At 55.0% G+C, this 19832-nt stretch overlaps 9 protein-coding genes across 9 annotated transcripts; 5 read left to right on the top strand and 4 right to left on the bottom strand.

Annotated features, from left to right (window-relative positions):
* Positions 1-772: 772 nt before the first annotated feature.
* On the top strand, positions 773-1584 carry VTJ83DRAFT_1437 (uncharacterized protein; the record flags this gene model as incomplete). The annotated part of the gene is made up of 4 exons (XM_071007596.1): positions 773-901; positions 957-1312; positions 1378-1470; positions 1530-1584. 4 exons carry the CDS (start codon positions 773-775, stop codon positions 1582-1584), a joined length of 633 nt encoding a protein of 210 aa, XP_070870790.1.
* A 3018-nt stretch (positions 1585-4602) lies between these two features.
* On the top strand, positions 4603-5995 carry VTJ83DRAFT_1436 (uncharacterized protein; the record flags this gene model as incomplete). The annotated part of the gene is made up of 5 exons (XM_071007595.1): positions 4603-4692; positions 4751-5032; positions 5079-5421; positions 5477-5808; positions 5864-5995. The coding sequence occupies 5 exons, from the start codon at positions 4603-4605 to the stop codon at positions 5993-5995; spliced, it is 1179 nt and encodes a 392-aa protein (XP_070870789.1).
* A 154-nt stretch (positions 5996-6149) lies between these two features.
* On the bottom strand, positions 6150-7121 carry VTJ83DRAFT_1435 (uncharacterized protein; the record flags this gene model as incomplete). Its single annotated transcript, XM_071007594.1, has 2 exons — positions 6150-6868; positions 6944-7121. The coding sequence occupies 2 exons, from the start codon at positions 7119-7121 to the stop codon at positions 6150-6152; spliced, it is 897 nt and encodes a 298-aa protein (XP_070870788.1).
* A 1845-nt stretch (positions 7122-8966) lies between these two features.
* On the top strand, positions 8967-10074 carry VTJ83DRAFT_1434 (uncharacterized protein; the record flags this gene model as incomplete). The annotated part of the gene is made up of 3 exons (XM_071007593.1): positions 8967-9440; positions 9573-9714; positions 9785-10074. The coding sequence occupies 3 exons, from the start codon at positions 8967-8969 to the stop codon at positions 10072-10074; spliced, it is 906 nt and encodes a 301-aa protein (XP_070870787.1).
* Positions 10075-10180: 106 nt separating this feature from the next.
* VTJ83DRAFT_1433 (uncharacterized protein) lies at positions 10181-11882 on the bottom strand (the record flags this gene model as incomplete). The annotated part of the gene is made up of 2 exons (XM_071007592.1): positions 10181-10784; positions 10846-11882. The coding sequence occupies 2 exons, from the start codon at positions 11880-11882 to the stop codon at positions 10181-10183; spliced, it is 1641 nt and encodes a 546-aa protein (XP_070870786.1).
* Positions 11883-12713: 831 nt separating this feature from the next.
* On the top strand, positions 12714-14346 carry VTJ83DRAFT_1432 (uncharacterized protein; the record flags this gene model as incomplete). The annotated part of the gene is made up of 2 exons (XM_071007591.1): positions 12714-13131; positions 13190-14346. 2 exons carry the CDS (start codon positions 12714-12716, stop codon positions 14344-14346), a joined length of 1575 nt encoding a protein of 524 aa, XP_070870785.1.
* A 992-nt stretch (positions 14347-15338) lies between these two features.
* Positions 15339-16451, top strand: VTJ83DRAFT_1431 (uncharacterized protein; the record flags this gene model as incomplete). Its single annotated transcript, XM_071007590.1, has 1 exon — positions 15339-16451. The coding sequence occupies one exon, from the start codon at positions 15339-15341 to the stop codon at positions 16449-16451; it is 1113 nt and encodes a 370-aa protein (XP_070870784.1).
* A 437-nt stretch (positions 16452-16888) lies between these two features.
* Positions 16889-17487, bottom strand: VTJ83DRAFT_1430 (uncharacterized protein; the record flags this gene model as incomplete). The annotated part of the gene is made up of 2 exons (XM_071007589.1): positions 16889-17256; positions 17310-17487. The coding sequence occupies 2 exons, from the start codon at positions 17485-17487 to the stop codon at positions 16889-16891; spliced, it is 546 nt and encodes a 181-aa protein (XP_070870783.1).
* Positions 17488-18168: 681 nt separating this feature from the next.
* On the bottom strand, positions 18169-19272 carry VTJ83DRAFT_1429 (uncharacterized protein; the record flags this gene model as incomplete). Its single annotated transcript, XM_071007587.1, has 1 exon — positions 18169-19272. One exon carries the CDS (start codon positions 19270-19272, stop codon positions 18169-18171), a length of 1104 nt encoding a protein of 367 aa, XP_070870782.1.
* Positions 19273-19832: the final 560 nt, after the last annotated feature.

The raw sequence follows: 19832 nt of genomic DNA, 5'->3' as shown, positions 1-19832 counted from the left end.
GTCGATTCTGAACGGTGACAGCCCTCCACTTTTGTTCTGCGTTCGCCAAGTACCTTCCTGAGGTAGGTTGTCAAGCGGACCCTTCAGTCCATTTTCAAGCCTGTTACCTACGCCAACTTGCCGGGTTCGGGCAAGCAGGGCTGCACGGTGGGATGCAGTGTAACGGCACGGTGGGCGCAGCGTTTCCCGGTTTCCTCGTTCCATTCCCGTGGTCAGCCCATGGTCGTGTCGGGTAACCCCCATGCTTCGTCACGAGGCCCTTTGAGTTTCGTCCAGGACCACGCCCACACTCCTGAGCCACCTAGGCCAGAGGGGTCAGAGGTGGGTAGATAGGTATCTATTACTCACACACCCCCAAGCAAGTTCCCGGGCCAGTCAGACCAACTTGCTTGGCTCGCCCCCACCGTTCCGCCGCCTGCTCTGTCACGCATTGAACTTGCTCATACGACTGCCCTAGGTGGATTTGTTGATGTTGATATCGGGTTGCTGCACATCACCGGCGCGGCTTGGCGGTTCACGATCTCCCATTATTTAAATCGTCTACTTCCTTGTGAACCTCCAAGCCCTCAGGGACACACCTGTGCTGCCTCGAGCTACATTGTCCACATTGTTTTCGCTTCTCAGAGAGTTAACAACATCCTAGCTTTTCCGGCCCAGGTCCAACCCGTCCAGCCGTCCCTTTTCTTTCCACTCCTACCTTAATTCATCGCCACGGGCTCCGTCATTGTACCGACTGCACGATCCAGACAGGGCCTTGCTTAACTCGACCAAAATGAATCACATGGACCATACTGGCACCTCAACCATGACGATGGCGGCCACCGCCACGTCCCCCGTCGCAGCCGCAGCCACTACCGGCTCCAAGGGTCATGGCATGGGCGGCCATGGCTGTGTGATTTCAGTGAGACCAAGCCTTGTTTTGACTCTTGCTAGGGACTAGCACTGATACGCCTTAGATGCTTTGGAACTGGAACACGGTCGATGCTTGCTTCATCTCCTCGACATGGAAGATAAAGTCGGCGGGTATGTTTGCCGGATCTTGCATCGGCGTCATCCTGCTTGTCATGTCCCTGGAGATGCTGCGTCGCGCCGTCAAAGAGTATGACCGCTACTTGATCAACAAATATCTTGCCTCTCAAGGGCAACCCCATCGCCCTATCTCATCCGCAGGGAAGGCCGCCTCCGATGAGGGCAGCCCGGCGCCGGTATGCGCCACCGTTGTTGGCCAGGGTTACCGGCCAACTCTGCTCGAGCAGGCCGTGCGGGCGCTCCTGCACATGTTTCAGTTCGCCGTTGCTTACTTCGTGATGCTGTACGTAGCTTCATTTCCACCCTTTGCATCTGGACGTGCGTTACTGACCAACCTGACTCTGCCAGTCTCGCCATGTACTACAATGGCTACATCATCATTTGCATCTTCATCGGCGCCTACCTCGGCAGCTTCGTTTTCCACTGGGAGCCTCTTGGAGTGTGAGTAGTGGCAGAATGGCTCCGTTTGCGATAGCAAGTATTCCTGACACCACATCCAGGGGAAGCAGCGTCCAAACATCAGCGACCAAGGAAGCCACTGTGTGCTGTGGCTGAGCTTCCAAGCTGCAACACGTTGAATCTTTCGTTGCGAACCTAATTTCCAAGTTTCAGAATCATACCTTAGGTAAAATGCAAAAACGCATTCCAGGACCCCAGATACCTTAATAGGGGTTAAAGGAGGGATGACGGAAATTTGATACTACCACGCAAGCCGACTGGCGGCATAATCATGATATCCAAGGCTTGTAGCCACCCAAGACTGTATGCAGGGGCAGGACTACGGTACCTACCTAGGTAATTACATGCTTCCCAGGGGTGTAACGCTTTAGACTGTGAATCTGGTCGATCTTGTGTGCTTGCCTTACTCATAGGCGTTAATTATCCAGCATTCGTCGGAGCAGACTTGCCCCTTCGTTTCCAAAGATCCATTCTTCCACGCTACACCGGTCAACGCGCCGTGTGCCTGATTGTCGATAGCGGCTGATCGCCAGAATTAAATTTGCATGACCGGTAGCAACCCGTCCTGCGATGTCACACTGCGGACAATTTACGAACCGCTTGCCATACAAAAACATCCCATCCAGGATCTGGTCAATGCAACCGTGTCACGAGATGCATTGGGAAGGCACTCGCCTACTAGTGTACACATACATGCACAAGGCAGTAGCAAGATGTAACCATGACAGAAAGGCAGCTCAAACCGGCACATATTATCACAGCGGCATTCCACACGTATCCCCTATCGGTATCTTGAGGAGGGGCGAAGCAATGTGATAACGTCTGATGGAAAGGCAGTCTAATTAGTTCATGACAAGCAACCTCTCCACACCTGGAGGCGAAAAAGGCTGGTTAGCTCCTGAATAACTATTAGAAGTAGACTAGATAAGTAGATACTCTACAGTCAAGATGCTATGGTTGTAAGCTCAGTAAGAGGCCAGAACACATGAATAAGGCACCTAACGGAAGGTACACACAAGTCCACCACTCGCTGGTTGGGTTGACAGTCGGTTTCAGACCCAGCCTTACACTGCCATCATTTTGGCCTCGCGTGCTGCCATTCTGACCACCACCACACCACCGATATCTCGGTTTGCACCAACATCAACTAACCACATACTGTGTTATCTTCAAGACCAGGATGCTACCTTACATCGCTGCGACACAGCTCCGCTTGCCAAACCTCGCTTGTCACTCTCCCCCGTGGCGCAGTGGGACCAGTTGCAATGTGAATCTGCCAATTGAATGCCAACGCGATGTCGCAGCGCGGGATCCGAGTCGGGCAATAACTAGTAGTAAATTCATCCGCACCCCCTTGCATTCACCCCACCCCCCCCCTTTGGCCCCAACCCGTGGTCCCAGAACTTGATGTCTGACTCCGGGTGACACCTCAGCTCCCACACATCGGGTTCGCTTCTGTTCCCTCCTCTTGGAGCGAGCAAGTGTCGTATCCCGAGCGTCGTATTCTGTGCAAATCAATCCCTTCATCTGCATTCAATGGACTTCCCGACCACGGGATGCCCGCCGCACTCGTTTGACACCTCGGGATCCTTCGGACACTAACTTAGCGCTATGCATGACTGCCGTGCCGTGTCTCGCTTGTTGTTCGTGGCGTCGTCGTCGTTGGGGTGGATGGACAGGATAACATGTGCCTCCGTACTGTGTAAGCACCTGGGATTCATTCGACGTTCTTGGACTCCCTCCTATCTCTGAGGGCAAAGCCTTGCAAGGAAGCCTGTTGTGCGTTCCTGGGCCTCAGTATCACCGGGCTCACTACCGCTTCTCGAGACCTACATCCCAATCTGCATGTCAAACGACAACCAGCCCCGACAACAATCGGCCTTACGGCTCCCACAGCAAACATAGGTACTGTGTCATGATTGATCCAGAGTGCTCGGCGGGACTGGGCGGCCGGCGCCACCAACTAGCGTCTTGAACATGCAGATGCAATGCTGCCCTGATTTGCTCAAGGGGGTGTGTTCAGTGAATATTAAGGCAAGAGGGCGCGGCGTGTGTTGTTGTGATTGCAACTCTAATACACTCGCATCCGGAAATTCCATGGCCCCCGCGCAGTCAAGAGGAACTAAACACGCCCGTTATCATGTCCATTGGTATAGCCCGTGGCACTCCCTGGGCTACCTGACGTATGATCGACCTTACGGATCTGGAATGCAACACGCCAGCCCGAAGACAACCGACGAGAGCCGGCATTTTGCTCGGGGCATCTTTACTCCTTGATGACAGAGCTGTGGCTTCATGGTTTGGTAATGTGAATGTTGTGGTTTGGCTACTCCATGGTGCGTTCGTCCCCTAGCATGCGTGGAACGGTGAGATGCCCTTCACAAGTGCCGTCCTCAATAAGCTTGAATTCAAGGAAGGTAACATTCGAGCTCAGAGGGCAACCACCAGGGGAGATTCCTTGTGGGTATTCGCCCAATACTTGTCATCAATGAGCTGAACCATGCGACACAGCTAGGTTGGACTTGCTGCAGAACACAACAATAATTAGGCGAGATCCAGATTAAATCCGAGACATACATTACGAGCGTGGTAGTGGATACCTAGGTACCTTACGTATAGTAACCTATGATTTCCCGGTGGAACATACGGGGACCACAAACGTAACATAACACCGGAACTGAAGGGATTTGTTTACAACGCATATTATCCCGCGGCTCGGTGTTAAGCCGCAGCCAGGAAACCTAAACCCAGGAGAAAAGCAGAGATTAAACTAGGTACTGAACCTTTAGCAAACCTTTCATTGCAGAGCAAGGATCGAAAAGTGGGTGGAACCAAGACAATTCAAGAAGAGACGCACTTTACGGACCGTATACAAATGACTTCCCGGACCGTATCACATAACATTCCCATCTCAGATTCAAGGATGTATGCGACAATTACGGTGCGTTGACTCCGTTCTTTAATCCCTGTGTCCACTCCTTCGCTTATTTGAGGCTATCCCTAGGCGTCATCGCTCGAGTCGGGCCTAATGACCTTGTCACATCATCACGTGAGGTGCTGTCCCAAGTCAACGCTGTTAGGTCTCCTTATACAAGAACTCGCTGGTCGGCACGCATGTCACGGACTCAAAATGGTGTAGATCACATCCTCAGTGAGATGAACGAGCAGATCCATGTGCGGAAGAGGCACCAGATGGCACCTGGAGTGAGAGTTCTCTCTCTTAATTGTTGGAAACCCCAGGGATGCTAACTGTGCCCATAAGTATTCCGGGAAAGATAACCCCGAGCTCGAGAGCACCATGGATGTGTACATTGCGAAATTCGTCCATTTAGTCAGGTCCCGTTATTTGTCAACCCCGTACTGCGCAAAGTCTTTCGACATCGGAGAGAAAGCCCAGTTCCTCGCCGTTGATGTGATTAATGCCATTGGGCTAGGCGAATTACTCGGTGATCTTGACAACGACGAGGATTGGTTCGAGTACGTAAAACAGATGCGGATTGGACTCCGGATTAACCGCATCCTCACGTCCTTCGGCTTCACATGGGTCCAGGAGATCCCATGGATTGCACGACGGCTGCAGCCAAAGGAAGAGGACGCCATCGGGCTTGGGGCGGGTTCTTCGACATTGCCGAGTGCGTATCCAAGAACGGGCAAAGAGTGGTTTGAGAGAGCAATCGGACATGCTTACGTCTTTCGTCCGCCACGGCCTGACACCTGAGGATTTGGTCCATGAGGTCATTCTACAACTGATTGCCGGGGCGGACACCACTTCAACAGCGATTCGCTGCGTGATTCTACATCTACTTACCCACCCACCGGTGTATAAAAAGCTCCAGGACGAGGTGGATGCTGCTGTTGCCGCGGGAAAAGCGCCGACCCCTCCAAGGATCATTACAGCGGCAGAGGCGAAGAGTCTGCCATATCTGCAAGCTTGTATGAACCCCTCCATGGACAATGCTAAGAGAGATGGCCTCTGATACTTCACCAGGCATCAAGGAAAGCATGCGCATCCACCCACCAATCACCTCAACCTTTCCTAAGCGGGTTCCTGACAGCGGCAACACGGTGATTGTGGACGGCAAGTCTGTGTTCCTACCTCCTGGTACAAACGTGGGATATTCCGTGTACGCATTACACCGGGACAGGCGCACCTATGGCGAGGACGTCGACGAGTTTCGTCCCGAGTGTTGGTTATTGGGGAAGGACCAGGCTCGGCTTTCAGCCATGAACAAGACGCACGATACCACTTTTGGCTACGGCCGGTACCAGTGCCTGGGAAAGCCCATTGCTGAAATGGAAATAAGCAAGGCCATTTTCGAGGTGGGTTCCTGTTCCCAAACTGACACCATGCTCCTGCTGACCCCTCATGGAACAGCTGATGCGCAACTTCGATCTGTCGTTGGCAAGGCCTGAAAACCCCTGGAAGCAGGAGAACGTGCTGGGACTTTTCTTTCACGAAGACCTGCTTGTGCACGCTGTGGACCGGGTTCAGGGGGCCACGGCTTAAAATGCCACAAAGGCTGGCTATGGCTCTGATGCCCGCATTGTTGGACGATATCACGGAGGACATGATGAGGAAGTTGCGTGACTCGGTTCTAATTATTATAATGATGCTTTGATGAACACATTCCGAAACCGCTCCCACATAACGAACCCCTAAACTATGGCAAACACGTCAGGAGGTTGCTGAGCTTGTCCCGCACCACGGCCTGCTTCTCCCTCGGAGCCGTCGTCTTGTCGTTGGCATCGCCTACACTGACCGAGACGTAGCAGCCCTTGGCTAGGGCAACCGCGGTGTCAAAGGGGAGTCGCGTTGAGCCGCAGTGTTGGACATCAGGAGCCGAGAAAAGGCCAACGTTGATGCGGCTCAGCACGAACTTGAAGTCACTAGCCTCGGCGCACTGGCCGCCAACCTCGGGAAAGTTGACGTTGAGGAAGACACCCTCTGGCAGGTAAGGCTTCCCGCTGGCAATAACGGCGTTGGTCAGGGTCGTAGCCAGATCGGCATAGACCTTGCTTGCTGCGGAGGGTGTGCTGGTGTTCCATGCCTGTGTGCCGCCGGTTAGGCCGGAAAAGGCAATGGCCGGAATATTGTGCTCCTTGGCCGCAAAGACGGCGGCTCCGACGGTGCCCGAGAAGTGGACCTGAAGATAGAGATTGCTGCCCACATTAGGGCCAGAAACAGCCAGCTCTGGGCTTTGACCGTTCCAAAACAGCGGGCCGATGGTCTCAATGCCATACCGCATGGACGTGGCTGGGAACGAGTTGACCCAGTTGAGTCGCGGCGAGGAGGCGTTACGTCCGATAGGAGCTCCATTTCCTGAGCAGCTGCCATATTGGCACTGAGTATTCCGGGGGCTGGGGTCGGCGTCGAGGGAACCTAAAAGGTTGTCAATAACTAATTACTTCAGGCTCTTGACCCTGATGTCAAGGAAGGCGCATGCAGCCACCGTACCTGAGCCGGATTTATTTTCGGCGGGGGCAGAGAGCACCACGTCGTGTCCTGAGGCGACTAGGGCATCGTAGAATGAACGAGTGTACAGCTCCGCCCATCCATCGTCGTTGGAGTGGATAATGCGGAGGCCCTGGGCGCCGAGGACCGGAAGAAGAGCGAGGCAGGCCTGGAGACGCATGGTGAATCCGTTGTCGCTGTACGTCCTTGTAGAGCTTCACCACAGCAAGAATGCCTGCTGGCTACGACAAGAGAGCTTGGTTCGTCATGGACGACGGGTCCCGGTCTTATACACAACTGCCCCGGAAGCCTCCGGTTCATCATGGTGCCCAGTTGGAACGTGTGAATGGCACTACATTAATGCTTGACATGTACCATGGCCAATCAATTCCTCAAGCGACATCATGAACATAGCGTTTGAAACCTGCCTTGTGATGTTGCGGGCGACCTTCCTATTCTGATTTGGCCACAACGGCCACGCGCTAGGCTCAGCAGGCGGAGAGGTCAGCCGCTCTCAGGGGCGTTGCATCCAGCGATTGAAAAGGGGCAACGCCCGATCAGCTCGGCAATCCGTTAATGACAGGGGCACAAACGACCCGGGAATAGTGCATTCATTCTTTCACGTGCGGGAACGATGCCTCGAGGTTGGCCTTTGGGCAGACACGTGGGACCAATCATCTGCACGTTTGCGGTCCTCGAGCTCGTGCAGGACACGGCTTCGCTCCTCTTATAGCTATGAGGCCGTACTTGTACGGAGGACTCGTATGCGAACCCGTACCCGACTTAAACTCTCTGATTTTTACTTTTTCTTTCTTTCTTTTTTTTCTTTTTTTGTGCTGTGAATAAATGGGCCAAACCCAAGGTACCCAAGGTTTATGGCATGTCCTAATTCGTGGGGAAATCGGCTCAGATCTTCACGATCAAGAGTCTTCTCTGCCCGGTGGAGAAAGCCAGGTGGGGTAAGCCATCTGCGCGTCCCGCGCAGGGGCCAGATGCCTTGCTTTTTCACCCCGGATTTCAGCATTGGTGATGAGAAATTGACCGTGATGTGAAGGTTTAGCAGTAATTATGTACACAGTATGTAGATCATCACACTATGACCAAGCCTCGTCAAACACCCATTCTTTTCCGGGGCTTCTTTTTTCACGTCTTCATTTTTTTCTTTCTTGACTTTGCTGGGCTTTCTCTAACCTCCATCCTGTAATCCGAGTCTTCAATGCATTCGCCCATCGCCTGTTGTTTTAAAGTAAAATTCACGCCAACGGAACTTGTATAATCACCTCCACCCAGTACCCAGGCTGTCGAGCAGCAAGTTCTATTCTATTATCACCTGGTTCATCCAACAAGAGACAGCTGCCGTAGCTTTGAGCAATGTCTCACCTGGCCTTCTTAATCACCCTCGATTTATCACACATCAGGAACCCATCAGGTCCAGCGGGTGACGGGAATGCAGAATCTCGAATCCCGATCACGTCCAGCAACATTATGTCATCGCACATGAACCAAGTGAAGTTTCTGGAAATGAGTAGAGGACCCGACCAAGCGCTTAGGAGGTCATTTGCATGTCTTGGTACACCCGTAATAGACTTCGCACACGCTGTGAGCGGATTTTTTGGTGTAATGGACACGTGGAGTGTGTCGCAGTAATAACGAACATATTACCCTTAATCAGATATTCAACAGAAGTCTGCAAATCAGAAAGTGGTTGAATGACTGGCAATTAGGCTGTATCGCCGTGGAGGAATCGGGATGGGGGATGGGACCCAAGATCCGGGGCTCGGGAGTTTTTCATGGTTGAATTGCCGACTGGTGGTCATACCGGTGTCTAAATGCGGGCGGCACGCGCCGCTATTTAAATACATGAAGATGCAGCCGCGATGCGCATCAGTCTGTCTGTTCGCCGATCACATCTGTCGTCCGGTCGACTCGAATTTTTAATTGTCCCAAGCTCTTGGACTTTGGAAGGTGAAGGAGAGGCACACGAAACATCGAGCCACAACAAACACCACGCGGAGCACCGAGCAGGATGAAATCCGTAGCGGCCATCGCTTTGACGCTCTTCACGTCCCAAGCCCGCGCGGCCATCAACTGGGACGTGTACGAGTACAGCGTGGTGCCCACATTCCGATGGTCGCGCCCGTTCCCCGATGACGGGTCGGACCCAATGGGCTATCACATCAAGTGTCGGAACACGGCGTCGTACAAAGCCAAGATGTACAAGCTCAAGGACCTAGCGGAGGAGCCGCCAACCGGGCTGGCACCCTGGAAGGAAGGGATCGAGCGATTCATGGCGCAACGTGACTACGCGGGTAGCTGGGACGGCGTGGACCACAAGGGCCAAGACCGCGAGATAGTCGTCATGGAATGGACCGATGTGCCCGAGCCGGTTAAGCAGTGGATCGAGCAGCAGCAACGCGGCGATGGCTTGGTGCCCGAGCATAAGTGGCTCTTTGGTGTATTCCGCAAACCCAAGGAGGATGGCGAGAAAATCTACAATACGGTTCGGCCTAAGCCACTACCGAAGGCGACGCCAGTTCCAGGATCGGAACAAGAGCATGGACAGCAGCAAACTCACGGCGAGTCTCGAACACAACATGCGGAGCAACGACAAGAACAAACAACCGAGTTGCAGGCGGAAGCAATCCACTCCCCGGCAGCGGAGGAGGAGGAGCCTGTCCCTGACATTCCGGACAACGAAAAGATTGTAGTGTTCCCTGCCGGCGCCATTTACGAAAATCTACCCCTGTGGGCAGCTAAGGGGAGCAGTTGCGAGCGTATGTCCCCTGATGGCCACCATTATATCACGAGAATGGAACGCAGACGGGAAGGCTAACCTTGGTCTAGGCCAAATGCATGACCTATCAAAGTATAAGTCGCAGGCGATTGACCATGCGATTCTTGCGTGGCCCGTCGACCACACCAAGCCGTTGCGTGATCTGGGCAAGCGAGACATCACATTCAAAGTTGAGGCAATGGAGGTGGAGGAGACGCATGACCAGAAGCAGTCTCGCCTGATATGGGAGCGCATGAACCGCATGATCAAGCGCAACGAGCGCCGTCAGCAGCGCGAGGAACGTCAAAGAGCCCGCCGCGAAGTGGAGGAAGTGAAGTATCGGGTCAGAGATGAGTTGTAATCAGCATGAGACGATCGCGTTGACAAATACAATATATTTCGCCACTCTCTTATCGAGGGTATCTAATGTCTATATGTATCACGTGTAGTGTTCTCAATAAAGATCATCATCGGACTTCCTGTCGTGGAGGTTCTGGCTCATCCTTCTGAAGAGGCTTCTGCCTGGTCGCTGCCGCTTCCAATTGCATCTTCTCCTCTACAGTGAGGTCGCTCTTGGCCTTGCCCAGCTTAATGGTAGAAAAGATAATGAGTACGACGGTTGAACAGGCCACGGCAAACCAGAAGGCAACCTTGTGGCCGAGCGTTCCCCCTCGGTGTTCTTCCTCCGCCACAGCCAAGTCAGCAAGGCCAAGGAAGAAGCTGATGCCAACGAACAACAGGCTGTTGATGAGAGCACCGGCGATGCCTTGACGCTCCCGAGCGACGTTGGTGGTGATGAAAACATTGGTGACGATGAAGGCTATATCAACTCCCAACGTTGAGCCTAGCATGGCAGGAAAGATGTAGGCCCAGAAGCCAGCGTTGGCCGGGGCCAGAGCAAAGAGCAGCGTGCAGATGAGGAAGCCACACCCAGACAGGATGAGCAGCACGCGGCCGGGAAGCAGGTGCAGGGTGAAGCCACCCACCGTGGCCAGGACAAGACCACCGGCCGCCATGGGAGCGAACCAGATGGCTGTCGTCAATGCCGACTCCCCCATGTAGTCGCTTATACTGTCGTGAGTTAGCAAGCGTGTTTCGACGTGGCAATGCAGGCGCGGGGCCGACAACATACTGGAAGCTGGCGTAGAACAAGTAAATCCCAAACGTTCCATAGGTGAATAAGAGGGCGATTGACAAGCGTTTCATGTATTTTGGCTTGAACAGATCGAAGGGCAGCAACGGTTGCTGGGCGACCCATCCCTCGACGTAGACAGCGGCGGCGAGAAACACCACGCCCAACAGGAACGTGACGAGAATGTAAGGGGTGCGCCACCCCTGTGGGGCATGGCCGCCTTCTGTAATGGCGAACGTTGCCAGGATAAGACCTGGCACGATGGTGACAACCCCCCAATAATCCATGCGGATGTGGGCATTCTCAGACCGCGTGCTGGCATGGTCGCGCGGGATGGTGATAAGGGAGGCAACAGAAACGATGGCGAGGACGATGGAACCAATCCAAAAGTACCAACGCCATGACAGGTACTCTGTTGTAGCACCGCCCGTGATGATGCCCAGGAAGAAACCGATGGGCGCAAAGGCGCTCCACAAGCTGAAGACGAGGTTCTTGCGCGGACCCGGGCGGTACGTTTTGCCCATGAGCATGATGCTGGTGGGCAAGAAGGCAGCCGGACCGAGGCCGCCTAAAGCACGTGCCACGATGAGCATGTGGTAGTTGGTGCTGAAGCCGGAGATGAGGGACCAGATGGCGAACCAGATAAGGCCGGCATTAAAGACGATATAAGCTCCGTAGATGTCGGCAAGGCGGCCAAATGGCAAGAGAAACGAGCCTGTTACCAAGGAAAAGACGCTGGCCGGCCATGTCTGAGAATCCTTGGGAATGTCGAGCGCCCGAGACACGGCAGGCAGGATGATGTTGAATCCGGAGATGAAAAACTCGGCCATGAACATGGCCACGAGGAGCGAGCCGCAGAACAGGAGTTCATAGACGGCATTGGGAAACACATCGGGCCGTTGACGTCCAAGCCGGTCAAGTTCCGCGGCGTCGATATCGGGGCCGTCTGAGAACTCGGGACCGGAGCCCATGTGGTCCGTAGATGTCCGGGGCAAGTTCGAACCGGCCGAAGGAACATCTTGGTTGTTGGACCCCATGTTAGAAGGGGGGAGCAGGGCAAAGCGTGTGAGGGTCTATAGGGATTAATGCCATCCCTAGGGCGAAGTCAGTAACCCAACGTAGTCAACTACATAGCCTCAGAAGTGAATGAAGCGAAGGGTGCTCTTGAATGACGTGACTTATACTGAGGAACCTGCTTTGTCACGCTGAACAGAATTTGCCTTCGGCCTGCAGATGCAAGGGTGGCGTTCCACTTACAATGAATGGTTCGAGCCGTTCACAAGGTCAAAAAGATATCGACACCTCAACCTCGAAAAATCCCAAAACTCCCCAGCGCCGGAGGCCCAAGTCACAAGACGAGCTCGATTTCCAATGCCCGACTGGTGTCGCTTCCAAGCCAAGAAGCAGGTCAGGAAGATGGTTCATATACTTGATCGGATCCGTGTGGGATCTCATGCCAAGCTCCAAAATTCGCCATTCTTTTTCCCAGTCTACATAGCTGCCCTTCCTTGGAACCTGGCCTCCACACCGTCAGGTATGGAAACCAATCAGGAGTTACCGTTACCTAACATGCAAACATTGCACGTTTACTACCGCTTTGGGCATAGCGCTAAGGTACCCGCAGCCGGAGGACGGGGCGGTCAGCAGTGCCGACGGGTGCCGAAAGTAGCGGAATTGGACAGTATTAACGTTAAGCATGTCAATGGTCGGGGGGTCTACTGTGTACTGTGTACAAAGACTGATTTGCCAGGAAGCCAAATCTCGGCAGGGCACACTCTGGACCTCGAGTCAAGACAATCGACCACACCCCGTGCCTGGCATGAACCCGCCATCCGAACCCTGTGCGGCAGCTTCACCTCGTCGAGTTTATGCCTGGCGATAACCTCTTTTCGGGACCAGGAGCACCGAGCCGGGCATGCCACAACTGTCGGCAGCGACGATTGCGATGTGTTGCAGTAGCAGGTATATATGGTGCACTAGCTGATGGCAGCATCAGCGGATCCGTTTTTGTTGTCACACGATGCGATAGATCCGTTCCGGCATGCCGAAAATGCTCTTCGACGGGAGAAGCGTGCCGTGGCTACGGTGTAGTGCTGCGGTGGGCTAACGGCCCTGCGCTGCGCGGGAAGTTGGCGGCAACGAAGGGTGAGGCTGGCGATGAGCTGAAGACCCCATCAGCCGGCATCATGAGAAAGGTTTATGGCCCAAATATGGCCATCTTACCTTCACCATCAGACCCTCTGTTGGCCCATCTAAGTCGGGATTCCAGATCCTATGTCCATCACTGTATGAAATCTTCCTGCGGTTCACTAGGAATCCAAGTCGCTCGCTGACTCTCAAGCAGTCTCGACGGCCGTGTGCCAGGACCTGGTCTCGTTCGATCAGCCCGATCGGAACCCATTCCGCCATATCTTGCCCCTGGCCGCCGGCTTTGACTTCCTGGAAGCCATCCTTGTCGCCAAAGGTGCTATGCACCTCGCTGCTCTCCGAGCTTGCGACTCTGAGCTGGGCGGACCGGAGCTGGTTGACGCTCTCGTAGCCAAGGGCCGAGCCATCCGCCGACTCCGCGCGGCGGTCGAGGCCGTGATGCCGGCGACCGAACCTGTCGTGCTTGCCGCTACTGTCTTCCTCGTCAACCTTGAGCTCATAGACTCGGGCAGAGGGGCGTGGCAACCGCACATGGCGGCCGCTGGTGCGCTCATGCCATCGCTGCTATCGCCTCAGTTCGCCACCTTGGATTCGTCGCTCGCGGCCTGCGTCAATGCTATCGCCGCTGATTTCTTGACCTACCGCGTCTTGGGGGCCGCCATCAATGGCGTATCCCTCAACTCATCGTGGTCCACGGCTTCGAGTCAGGCCGAATTTCTCTGCGTACTCCGACGGGCCGAGGCCCATGCTTACCACTGCTGCCCTCCCGAAATCTTACAGGTCATGTTGGAGGCGAGCAGTCTTTGCGAAAGCAGCGCGCCTCGCAACCGCATTGAGCATGCAGAAACCCTTCTCCTCCGCGCTTGCGCCTTCGACGTCGTCCACTGGGTTCGCAACATCCGTGGGCTATCGGATCGCGACGACCTCGGCGTGCGAGTCAGCGTGGCTAGCGCGCACCGCGCAGCCGCTTGTCTCTACCTGCTTCTGGCCGTGCCGGAAACGGCCGAAGGTACCTCCTTTCCATCCCTGACAGTGGATGGACTTGTGCGCGAGGTGCTTGAGCATTTGGAGGCAGTGCCTGTCGGCCATGTGCACCTCAAAGGCACCATTTGGCCCACTTTTGTCGCCGGTGCACAGGCCGATGACCCGGCACAACGAGCTTGGTGCGCAGGTCGGATGCGCGCGTTGGGGTCGTCGAACCCGTGGGCCTGTCCGTGGGGGTACATCCGCACCGCGGCGCGCGTCATGGAGCAGTTGTGGGAAGCCCGGGACAAGGCGGCGGCGGCGGGAGGTACGAAGTCAAACTGGCTTATGGAAGTGAAACGGATGCGTGGAAAGTATCTTATTGTGTAATGTCTGCGTGCGTTGAAGGGGGGGCTTTGGGATGCAAGGGCATTGCATTTTAGCGTTTGATGCAGCCTCATTTTGTAACGTGAGGCTGATAACTATGGTTCATCAAGGAAGCAATACAACCAATCTGTCAAGCCGTCTTTTATTTCCGGGACTACCTCATCATATGTTCCGTCTCACACACTTTCGATGCATCAATTCGTCAATCTCTGGATGGTCCCACTTATCAACCCAGATTTGAAATCTTTTGCTCAGCTTGATGGATCAGAGTTCCATGCTCTGTGGAACAAGGCCGTGACCGGGGAGACAATTGGGTTTGGGCATCATCACGGCCCCTCTGGCATGGACGACCGAAATGCCGAGCTAACGGCTCCGATGTCGTCAGCATGCCGAGCTTATCATCAGACCGAGAGTACGCGATTCGACGGCCAGCACACCACAGCGGTTCATCTGCATAATGGCCCAAGGCAGCCATTGGGAGCCCACATCGTTCGAGTCACTGCAGCTGGGCAGAGATCCTCTCCACACACTTGGCCCCATCCTCCCGTCCTGCGATAGGCTTCTTTTGTTTTAACGAAGGGAACCGTGGTATGCTGCTCCCCATGATGCGTCTGCATATTTGACAATGTGCACCCTGCAGCCTCGTTCCGAACCATGATGCGTCATAAGCGCCTAAATTGACCAGTCTGGAGGGAGCTGGTGGCTCTCCAGGTCGTGTGAATGTACCACCACCCTGCCATTTTCCCGGAACTAACTCGCAAAGAAAGGCACTGCGACAGCCCGACGATGTAAGTTAAGACCCGAGCACACCCACTCGATTCCAAATCGAGATCTTGCAAGACATGCTGGCCTGCAGGCTCTCATCTTTTGTCCATGGGTGCGTGAGCTCCAGGTGCCTTGAACGCCGCTTTCTTTAACTCGCCACCCAACGGGGAGCCCACGGCTGGCTCTCAACCACTGTTGTGTCCCATGCCAGTCCCCTTGGATCGCGCGTGATGTATATACCGCGCTTGTCTTCCGCTATCGCAGCGGACCACCGCGCAACGGCCCGTGACACCAGACCCCGGCCTGCCCAGATCACCCAGAGGTGTGGGAACCTGGGGCAACAAGGGTACAGGCATGGTGTTGAAGACAGCTGCCGTGATGACGACGAGAAATTGACGCTAGCCTCAGTACCTGGACGCGCAGGATTCACAAACCATGATGTACAGTCATCGACGCTACGACCAGCGTTGCCTCCGTCCTCGCTGCTGCCGTTACCTTCACCATCATCATCACCACCCTCGAGATGCTCCTCATTTACCACTCGAATAAGAAACGGATATGCTCCGTCCCACGTTACACCAGCCCCCTTTCCATCCAGCAGCCGTGCGTTATCAGCAACAATGACTACCATCGTTCTCACACCCACACCGGAGAACGACCACAAGCCCAACCACCACATCCTTCACCCGCGCGACACCCCTGGCGCAACAACAACTATGAGCGCTCAAAACACGACTACGGGGGTGGTTGTTGGTGTTCTCATCGCTGTATTCCTCGCCGCAGTGGGCTATTTCCTCTGGCGGTATCACGACTCGATGCACGCCAGGCGGCGGCGACGGCGGCGGCAACAGCAAATGCGGCAGAGGAGCAGGGCGTACAGTTCCTCCTCTGCCAATACCGGCACCGATACTACCGGAGGTGCAACGACTACGACAGAGGCTTCGAGTAGGACGAGGGGCAGTATCGGCTGGAGAATCTGGCCTAGATGGGGAGGAGGAAGGAGACGGGGACGTAGAGGTGGAAGCCATCGTCGTCCCCGGGGCCAGAACCCAGGGCAACATCAGCGCAGCCACAGGAAGCCACGAGTTTCTCGCCACGGCTGGGCATGGCCGTGGATCGCGGCGGCTCATCACCGCAGCCGCCGTAGCAGACGACGACGCCAACCTAGAAAACGGCCAAACCCACCAAAAGCGAGGCCTAAGACCAAGGGCCAGAGCCGGAGGCAAACTAAGGTTCCCGATTCAACGTGGAAGTGGATCACGGGGGGTTGGGCTTGGGGACAATCGGCCGGTGCTGCTGGGGGTGCAAGACAGAACCAGGGGCCACCTAACACCTCCACCTGAGTTACCTCAGTTATGATGGAGGTCAGTAACGGGGAACCAAAACGGGACAGTTTCGCAATACCGTTCAATGGGAATACCGTCAGGGATTAGCTGTGTGCCGCAATCAGACAAGTGTGACGTAGACCAAGGTAGAAAGAGACATCCCGCCATGGAGTCTTTCCGTGCCACGGCTCCGAAGTCCAGCCGTCTACTTCACTGACAAGCCAGCTCTCACGGCAGGGGGAGTTCCATTCTCATTTCAGGCCTTGTGAGTCTTCGCGGACTTCTCCTAGAACAAAGCGACATCCTGGCCGTCCAGCCATTTCTCGATCTCGCCGTACATGCGCTCACAAAGGTCACCAGCAGCAGTGGGCAAATCCACATCGACGGGGTACCCGAGCCGGGCTTGGGAGGCGCCGAGGTACTTGCAACCGCGTGGGATCTTGGCAAGCTCCTCGTTAGGTGGTGAAGGCCGGGGCGGTGATTCCGTCGACGGGCACCACTTTGTCCTTCGCGTAGAAGAGCTTGACATACTTGGCCTTCCAATGGCCCGATTCGGAGGACCTTTCGCAGAAGATGAAGCGACAGTCGCAGTCGATGTCAAACTCGGCCGTGTTGCGGACCGGGTCGGGATCAACGGTACCTGTGGTCGGGTTGAAGTGGAAACGATGCGTGATTGTGGCCTTCACCTTGCCGATGGCACGGCGAACGGCAGGGCTCAGCTCCACGAGAGTGCTACACTCGCGATGCATAATGAACACGCCATTTTCTTTGCCATTTTTGGAGAGCGAGATAAACTCGTCGACGGGAAGTGGGCCAGTCCAGGCTAGTGACGATCAGTCATCGACAGAAAAGGGGGACGAGATATGGACTGCTCACTAGTCCAGACGGTCGCATCGTCAGTGAATAGACTGCGGTAATTCTTCCACTCTGACGCGTCACGGTACACAGGCCAGCCCTTGCAGAGCTCAGCCACGGCCAGTCGGTCCAGGAGCTCGGGAACTGTGCCGTTGTTGTGCGAGTACATCTTGGTGTGAGGGTCGTCCGGGGATGTCATGGTGCAAGATCCAAAGTCTGATGGGAGACACACAACAATCGTATTGTCAGCCCAGTTGTTGGACGATATGGTGGCTCACGAGAGATTGTTGAGACTGTGAAAACTTCTAGGCCGGACCAAATGAAGGCAGGCCGAAGTCAAGTACTCGAAAGGTTTGCAGAAAGAAATATGCCCGTAGTAGATTTCAGACGATTCTGTAAAGCAAGAACAAGACCAACCTGCCAGGCAGGACAGTTACGGGTCATATATAGGTCATGTGAGCAAGGCGTAGAGTTATGCAGTCGAAGGAAGATATGGGTCCCTGCTGCCAGGCTGAAAGATCACCTCAAGACGTCCATATCCGACCCTTGGTACCTCTAACACTGCATCTGGACCTCGCTGACCCAGGGTCTAAGGGAAAACCCTGCCCCCCTTTCTTCTCGCCCTTGAGACCTGAGAAACCCCGTATAGATGACCTTTTGGTTGGGGGGGGGGGGGGGTTGCGCGTGATCTCTGTGCCGCAGTTGGGGCACGTCGATTTGACGGCCCGGTATGTCTTCTCTCGTTGGTGTCGTAACAAGTTGTTGAAGCCGGGGGGGAGGAAGGGGGAGGGGGTTGCAGTACAGAGGTGAGGACGCAGTGGTTCGAGAGATGGACGACACGGCCATGGCGGAGTTCTTTGATGTCTGAGGAGATCGACTTTCATGAAACAATGACAGGGTCTACCCGGTACCGACAAGGTGTTTGCTCCTCATCGTACGCACCTATCCGACTCCGGCGAAGTTCCCTGCCAGTGGATAGGGGCTCATCGACGACATAGCCATGTCCTCTGCGGCGTCGATGAAGCCTGTGCAGCCCTTCGTCCCACGGCCCTGGCCATGCCGGTACTTGCAGCTGATCGTTGAGCCTCTGGTAGCTCCTATGCCTCATACGACAAGCATTCTCTAACGGACTCGCTCGCCGGCCTATCCTATAACCTTTATGATGTGAGTGCCCCTCTTCCCAACCCCCCTGTCGTCTTTCTGCTGAACGTTCGCTTTGTGGCCAACGTCTGCGCTCTACTTCCCTGTTCTGCTCACCAGGTTTCGTCCTCCGGCCTTCAACGTCTTCCGCCACCATCCCGCCAACCCGCGTCTCTCGACCCTGGCCCTGCCCTCGTCTCTCGCCGACCTTACCCGGCGCCTCCAGCGCTGGATGCTGATTTTGCATGTTGAAGATGCTCATCTGAAGCCTGGTGAGTGATGTGGTCAGGCGATCGGCCTCGGCCACAACAGCGTCGCGGACGGCGCAGTCATGTGTAGGGTGCTGCAACGGCCGGGGTGAGGCGTCCGCAATGTTTCGGAGAATCTCTATGGCTCCGCACAACTCCGATGTCGCGAAGTCGAGGGAGGCGGATAGCTCCGGGTCAATAGTAACAGCAGGGTGATATAGAGTTTTCGACCGAGTAGTGCGCGATGCGTTGTTGACGTCTGTTGTCGTCGCTGCCGCAGCCGCACGCTTTCTCTCGCGTCGTCGCTTGATTAAGCGGCGGACACCTCCGATAAGAGCGCCGATGGCCATCTGGGTGATCACGGTCTGCAACTCCCCATCGTCGTTACGGGGAACATCGCGATGGCTGCGTACGGAGTTGGATCGATCCCGGGAGCGACTGCGGGCGTGGCCGAGAGGCTCAGATCGAGCCTGTTGATGTTCGGCAAGCTTTTTGAGTGCGTACGCAAGTACGGCACGGCCAAGCTGTTGGAGTATCTGGTGATTTTTGGAGCCAGGGGGACTCGAGGAGTTGGACCGAGACTTTCGCGAGGGCATTTTGTATGCTTGATATCATCAAGACAAAGGCAGGCGAGTATTGGGATATATGCAGGCATGCAGGTAGAGGTTTCTTCTCCAAAGCTCAGGCGAACTAATATGCCGCAAAGGAACATGTCTTTATTGTCGGACCCGACGCAACACATCGTGCTCGTGCGTCACTCGTGGTTTGGAGGTGTGACGGGTGTTCCAATGGTCATGTGTCTCCTGCGACCAGCTGACGGCAACGCAGCCACCTCCATCTTGGCTCATGAACATGCAAGAACGCAGCGATACTACCGGCTTTCTGCAAGCAGCTTTATCATAGGAAAGTGTATTAAACGAAAGGTTGTGATCACTCCACGCGCTGTCGCCTGGTCTGTTCCGATTCCCTGAGGCAGGTTTCGGTCTTGTAGCCGCTCATGTGGTGATCTCACCATGCCTTGCAGACTCACAACATTGAAAGCTGGAGTTCCCTCTTGACTTTGGCAATCCAAATCCATGTCAAGTCGAATAGCTGGAGCACTCCTGTGATCATCATCGAGGTGTCGGGGCGCGACAATGTGACCTGGGCTATGAAC

Source organism: Remersonia thermophila, chromosome 1, assembly GCF_042764415.1.
Source record: "Remersonia thermophila strain ATCC 22073 chromosome 1, whole genome shotgun sequence".
NCBI classification, from domain to species: domain Eukaryota; kingdom Fungi; phylum Ascomycota; class Sordariomycetes; order Sordariales; family Chaetomiaceae; genus Remersonia; species Remersonia thermophila.
This window is presented reverse-complemented; position numbering and strand designations above follow the sequence as displayed.